Genomic DNA, 7,410 nt, shown 5'->3' on the forward strand with positions numbered 1-7,410 from the left:
AAGAATCTGTGAAAGCACCAGTATGTTCCAGTTCACTCACATTTGCCATTTAAACAAAAGAATGCTCTCACTTCTAGCGTCTTGAATTTCATTATATTAAGTACCAAAAGAGAACATTTTTCTCCACTTCTGACTGTGCAATCCTATGGATAGAGGTGAGAACACAGTCTGGACTGGTATTTGCAAGTTGTGATAAGGCAAACAGTCTGGTTTTTATTAAAGTATGACATCCATTGAAATTCCATAAAAGTCACTTGAGCAGCTGATCAGCTTCTCAGCAACTTCTAATCTTTACGAAGTTTTAACTGGGATCTTACTGAATGGGAGGCAGTAAGCACCATGGTTTTATGCTCCTGTCAGCATTGCTTCTAGACAGAAGTGACGCCGTCAGCAATCAGTAACAAATGACATGACCAATCCATATAACTGAAATATTCAGCATCTCTAGGGGCACAGTACTCTTTGCTATGCCCAATACCTGTTATTCCTACTTTAGAAAACTCCTGTTCAGCTCTAGAAGTCTGGTATTTTACAATGCTTCAAAATACAAAATTATTTATTAACCTTCTTCTATTTTCAATTCCTAGGCAGCAATTCGGAAAGAGCTAAATGAATACAAGAGTAATGAAATGGAGGTACACGCGTCAAGCAAACATTTGACAAGGTCAGTTTTCCAGCTCTTTCTTTCCATTGCCCGCTAAAACCAGCCTGCTTGAGTCCTGAATCTGTAGATTTTGCTCTTACATGCTGAATGCGGGAGAATACACAGAGGAAGCTTTATTTTAAAAGAAAATGGAAGTACTCCTCTTCCTGTTCAGAACCTGGCTTTTTTTTTTTCCTTGTGCTTTGATTAGCATGTACAGAGAAGCCCCCAGACCTTCTCCAGAACATCACTCAGCTTGCCTTCCTTGCACCAAAACCGCAAAAGCTCTGACAAAGGATTAAATGTCGTGGCTGGGCCAGCGTGAGGCTGGCCAGTCCAGCGCTTGCTTCACGGGCCAGCACTGATGAGAGGGACCATGGTTAAACATGCATGAAAACATTCATTTCCCTTTTCTAAGTGGGAAAAAACGTGAGCGAGGCTGATCCCACAGCCGTTGTTACTTGCAAAAAGACTTTGTTAGTTAGTGAAAAACTGAAACAGCAATCAGTTCTTTCCTACAATTGCCATTCTCTCTCTTGAGCAAGCCCAACGGCTCTTAAAGCACGCTCCTGGGAGGTGTTTGGGAGCGTGGTGTACTCTTGCCATGCCTGGGAGCACTCAGCTGTGCTCACTGCTAAAAGAAATGCTAAACGAAGGAAGGTGGCTGCAGCCTCGCATTCTGGAACACTCACTTCAGCAGCACCCACATTTCCCTGCTTATTGCTGAACTCTGAATTCCGGCTTAACCGAGCTTCAGCTGGTCAATGAAAAGATGGTCTGGACAAATACACTTGAGTTGTAAATGCAATGTACATTGATCTAAATGCTATATTTATATAATTCTAGACTGCTCATACAATTGTTAGGGCCCCTTTTAATGTTCCAGGACTCAGACTCAATGTTTATGGCGAGACATCACTGTGTTGATAGAATGAAAGAGAGGAAAAAAAAATGGGATGGCTGCAGTTTAAGTCTGAAAGTGAGATATACCGTCTCTAATTGAAGCTACCTGGGGAGTTTAAGTAGATTATAATGATATATTTTGAAATTTGTTCAGGATATTAGGAGTAAACAGGCTTACAATTTACATTTAGTGCTAAGGCATTACAAATGACCGGGACTTTAATTATATCTCCCAGCCAAAAGAACAAGCCTACAGAGCAAAAGTATGGTTATTCCAGACAGACTCTAAGACTATTGTACATTAAACCAACAATATGTCCTCCTATTTTCCAAAGCATCAGCTCAACATTGCTTAACTCCTACAAAACAAGATCACTGCACAATAAAGAATACTTCCTCCAATGAGACTGTGGCTTAAGAAAGAAACAAAATCAACCCCACGGCTACTATTTGCACTTGCACTCCCAAATACCTGTACACTGCTTAGACTGGGCCCTGCGGACTGTGACTGCACTACGGTCACGGCATACGTGTGGAAACGTGGGTGAAAATTGAGACTTAGTTGCTAGTGTTCTTCACTACTGTTACTGTACCTTTAAACAGAATGAATGGGTTTTTTTCAAAATAAGATTTTTTTTTTGTTAATCTAGCAAAGAATTTTTTAAAATTCTATGTATTTTTTCAAAATTTCAAAGTGGTTTGAAAAACGTCTCTTATTTCTCCTAGATTTCACAGGCCATAGAAATTTTCTTCTGAGAAGAATCTGTCTTTACTTTTTGATACTGCTGCTGAACACACATCAGGGAATATATGAGTCTTTCCCTCAAGTTCAGTCCAGGATACCTTGATGTTTATGTGAAAGAAGGACTCCGCAGACGAAGTCTCTGAGCACTTACGGACAGAGAGACACCAGAGATGTACTTCGCTCTGAAGTCAGAAGAGCGACGGCCTGTGGAGTGGGACGATCTGCTGAAAAAGACTGAAGTAGAGCTACTTGAAAGAACCTACTACTCTCCTTTAACACTTGTTTTAAACTGTTTTGCAGTCTGTCCTGGAAAAGGAGATGTTGTGCATGTACAGGCTTTACCATTCCAAGGCCTCTGACATAAACGGACATGACACACTGTCATTCGGTATTATGTTGACAAGACATTTGGAACTTACCACAATTAGTTTGTAAAACACTTAAGTTCATGTTCTAAAAACTAATTTAATGTATTATAATTTCATTCTTTTTTATATAATGTCTAACAGAATCACAGCTGCAAGCATTTTTGATTCCTGTTACTTTTGTTCTTTAATTAAATGACTACTTATTGCAGGAAATGAACACGTTTCCCAAAGCTCTTTCTTCCCCAGGGACAGTTGGGAAGGGAAGAGATGACAATTATTATGCCCCAGCTCATATCGCTTCTTTATCAACACAAGAGTCTTCAAAAGGATGATCTTAAGTAAGGTTTTCCATCTTGTGGAATAGCGATGTTTTGGACCTGATCCTAACCAGCATAACATGATTGTCATTCTACACTAGTTGAGGTTCTGGCTCTCTAAAGAATTACAATTAAGTTCACTGTTACTCTCATTCAAAAATTACTAACTTGGACAACGATATATAAAAATGTAACAATGTACTTTGATGTTTAGCAAACAAATGATTTTAATGCTTTCTTGACAGTAAAAGGAAAAAAGTTACTAAATGCTAATAACAAAACAAATAGAACTGGTTGAGAAAAATGTAAAGCCAGACATTCTAGTAATGCTCGACATCTAGAAGCACCTGGGAATTCTACTCAGAATACTACTAAAAGGAAAAAACTCAGAAAAACCCTCCCACACTGCTGCCGGAAAGCATGCCCAACAAGACAGCAACAAAATAACACATACACTTAGAAGGCACGCATTTCTCTGCCAGAGTCTAAAATGCTATCCTTTTAGGAAGTTGTTTGATGTTAAAAGTTTGAAAAAGGCTCTCTGGATCTCGTAGCTTTGCTGAGATGATCTCCATGAAACATGAAAAGAAGAAAGAAAATAAGGTATGTAAAATTGTTTGTATAGAATACTACTACATTGCTGCAAGATGGTGAAGAGAATCAATGCAAACAGTGGATGGACAACTTTCAGTTCTCTTCTGCTGCTCAGTGTGGGGATGAAATAACACAAATACAGTGCTATTCTTTAGATAAACTACCATTTTAAAGTGGAAGGTAAGAACATACAGCACAACAATTAAAATACATGTCAGTAAGGGCAATGCTAGAAGAAATCGATGAATCATGGGAGACGCGGTGCCCAGGACCAACAAAGCTTGCCAGCTTCGGTGTAGCTAGCTGTAATTTGGTACGACTTTTTAATGTTTGACTCAAGTGACTATCAGTTGAAGACCTGAATTACCCAATTACTTGATCCAAAGATTATTTTTTTTCCTATTTATTGCAATTTTGTAACTTGCTGGCTTTTCACAGAAATAAGTAACATTATAACTAGCCTTTTAACATACTGTTAATGATATTTATCAATCATTTTATTATTAACTAAATACTATTAATTCTAAACAACAATATAATGACAGTCCAAGGTGTAATATACCAAAAGGGTAAACAGAAAGGAGAGCAAAGTTTCTTCAGCAGAACCACCGCTTTCAGTTTCAGAACAGTAGATGACCCACTATTGACTACAAACTTGGCAATAATCCATGAAAGTAACACTCCTATTTAGCAGTGACGCATACTTTCACTGGTAATAAAAATATTGTATAAAACATATTAAAATGATGTTGAAAATAATAAGATGAAAAGTATCTTAAGGGTAACTTAGATAATTTTTTAAAATTTCAAACAATGCCTACGAGCTGTATTACTAACATGACTTCACCATCTTGTAGTTACGCAGCAATACGCTTCGCTTCTTCCCCATGTTCTCAGCTGTCCTTCCACCACAAGCATCCCGGCCTGTTTTCTGCTTTGGTCTGGCAAGAGACAGAAAGTTGTGACCACTTCAAAGCCACCAGCAGCCCGTGTCAGCTCACTGCCATCAGCGCGCTGTGGGCAAGTCCAGCAAGTCCTGTGGAGGCTGCCCGCGCCGGGCCGTGCAGCGTGCTCGGGTACTGCTGGAACACGGGCATGTTTAGTGCAGGGACCTGTTCTCCTTGTGCTGCTTCTTCCCAATGGAAAAAAGAAACAGGCCTGCAGTGCACAATTCCTATCGCTTCATTTAGGTGTCTGCTGTGGATGGCCCCTGGGGTTTCCCATCCACAAACCGAAAAAGAAAAAAAAAGAATCTCCCTATGCTGAACTTTGCCTTTGTGAGTCCTCCCTTGTGATATGCTTCACACTTGTACATTTGTTAAATTTGACTGTACCTGCTCAAAGTTTTTAGAAGTTAATGGGTTGGGGTAAAAACTGATAGGTGAACAGTTGAATTTTATACTTCTGTTTTATCATGAGTCCTCACTAAAACTAGCAGTTATTATTTTTCCAATATGCAATTCACTGTAAGTGAAGAATTTGGGCCTTGCAGTGCACTTTTTAAAACCTTGTGCAGTTAAGAGAAAAATACTGTTTCATGTACAGGTAAAGTTCAATTAGACCAGCGGAAAAAAAAAGTTTAGCATCTCATGAGGTCCATCTAGTGGAGATGACAGTGAACACGGGCTCAAAAAAAAACCCAAACAAAAATCAGAGGCTCAGAAAAATTAGAAAAGCATTAAGTGCACTTATGTAGACAGGATAAGTGGACCAGATTATTTACTGGCAATTTCAATATACTAGTTGAGAGAACACAGCCTTGTGTTTTTAAAATTAGTTCATAAGAAATAATTTCATTTACAACTATTTCTGTTTAGAATAAGCCATTTCCCATCAATGAAGTTTAAGAACAGCAATTACTCTGCATTCTACTCCCAGTGCACCCTGGATAGAAATCTCACATCCATTTCTCATCCAAGAAGTTGTTTTTTAAAGCTGCTATTTTCAATAAGGATAAAGCAGTCTTTTTCATAAAGTTATACATTAATTTGGGTTGGTAAGAACCAAGGCCCTTTCCCAAGGTCACTGGGTCCCTCCCCCTGCTCCGAGTGAGGGAACCTTTGAAATTAGAGTAGGTGGCTCAGCAAGCGCTGAGTCCGGGCTACAGTCTGAGCATGGTCTTTTCTTGTCTTAATTTAAAGGCAGTATTAATATAAAGATAGAGAAGCAATTTAGAATCAATAGATTTTCCCATTTTCTTTTAGGACATCTGTGAAAGCGTTTTCTACCTTAACTTTACCTTAGAATTCCATTTTAAATCATGCCATTTTTCTCTCTGAAAATAAACTTTAGGAAACGGTTACTCTCAGAAATAATGAAGGATAAATCAAAGACATGAAGCACCTGTAGGACAGAGAGATTGCAGGGGCAAGTCAACAAAGGGTTAACAAAAGGAGACTGGTTTAGTATCACCAAAGATGCAGACAGTGATGAAGTTCAGCAGGGAACTTCTACTGGACAAATATTCTTAAAAAATGATAGGTAGGTTTGAAGGAAGTCAAATCAACGTGAGACCTAAGTAACAGCCAACAACTTAAAATGATGAAAGCCAGTCTACTAGATTAAAAAAAAATATTAGACAACAATAATAGCAATATAGCATAATCGCTGCATTCAGAATTAGCTGGAATGAAAATAAGAATTTGAGAGATATTGACAGTGGTTTCAGTAACATATGAGAAAAAAATAGAAGAAAGAATACTACTGTAAGCAAAAGTCGCTGTGTTGATAAAAGTAGCATTAGGAATGTAGAAAGGAAACTGAGGAAAAACAGAAGAGTTCAGAGGGTAAGGGGTTAACAGAGAAATGACAGAGAAGTGTGTGTGACGTTAAAGACAGCCAAATGACAAAATAAGAGGGGTGTTCACCTGGAGCCTGTCCCACGGCAGGTAATGTAGACAAGCTCCAAGACACGCACGTTCTATGAGATACTCTCTACACCCGTTACTGCTGGGTCAGCTGCAAGATTTTAATCCCCATTTTTTAAGAGAACATAAATGAAAAATACTAAAAATCTGAAACCGAAAAGTTTACAGTATATACATGCGGGATTGCAAGTTAAAAAAGATTAAAAGATTGTAAGGAACTATAAAATGCAAGGTACCTTTTTGTTTAATTTAAAAGCAAGTGAAGAGCAACATTAGCTTAGAAGTTGCAAATCGTAAATATTCAGAAGAAACCTTCTAGTTGATACATGGTAACAAAGCAGAAGCATAAACGATGACTCACTGGTCATTTTCTTAGGAAAACTTTTGGAATTTAAGTCTATGGAATAGATTTCATTACTATGTAGGATATATTTCTGACCTCCAGAGAGCAGACCCTCTTAGACCTGTTGTCTTACGCAAAATACTTGCGCAGCAACAAGTTTTATTTGACTGACATGTAAATGTGTATTATTGATTTAAAGTGAAATCGTAATGACATCATTTTGTAAAAAAAACCAAAATCAACAGACAATATATATTTTTCTTGAAATATTTAATACAACTATTTGCAACGTAGTTCAACCACAAATGTTTAGAGTTTTGTTTGCTCTTAAAAACTCCTATTGAAGTCTAACGCCACAGACAAATAGGACTGAGATCAAAATAGGCAATTTGATCCCTAAATTTCTGACAGTACTCTGGATCAGACAAAAGGGGTATTCTGTACATACAGGTCCAAAACATTGATTCAAAGTGAAATTCAAAGTAATTTATCTGAATGTCAGTAAAATAACCTATAAAAATTGTTAAAGACTTCTCAAAACCAGCATGTGCTAAAAATAAAAATTACACATTGCATTTTAGCAGATTCAGTAAAATAACTGCAAATCTCACAGATTAAAGAAGTCTTCTC

At 37.8% G+C, this 7,410-nt stretch overlaps 1 protein-coding gene across 4 annotated transcripts in view; it reads left to right on the forward strand.

Moving 5' to 3' along the window:
• The window catches only part of PHACTR3 (phosphatase and actin regulator 3), a 114,416-nt gene extending 107,744 nt beyond the window's left edge, over window positions 1-6,672 (forward strand). Inside the window, exons 12-13 of one of the 4 annotated variants that reach the window (XM_074605582.1) lie at window positions 588-664; window positions 2,273-6,606. In XM_074605582.1, the coding sequence (XP_074461683.1) occupies window positions 588-664; window positions 2,273-2,288 (93 nt within the window). In that variant the 3' untranslated portion in view covers window positions 2,289-6,606. Of the gene's footprint in view, window positions 1-587; window positions 665-2,272 lie in introns of all 4 variants that reach the window. The other 3 variants (XM_074605583.1, XM_074605585.1, XM_074605584.1) reach the window with 3 other exon arrangements.
• Window positions 6,673-7,410: the final 738 nt, after the last annotated feature.

The sequence above is a fragment of the Larus michahellis genome, chromosome 12 (genome assembly GCF_964199755.1).
Source record: "Larus michahellis chromosome 12, bLarMic1.1, whole genome shotgun sequence".
NCBI lineage: Eukaryota > Metazoa > Chordata > Aves > Charadriiformes > Laridae > Larus > Larus michahellis.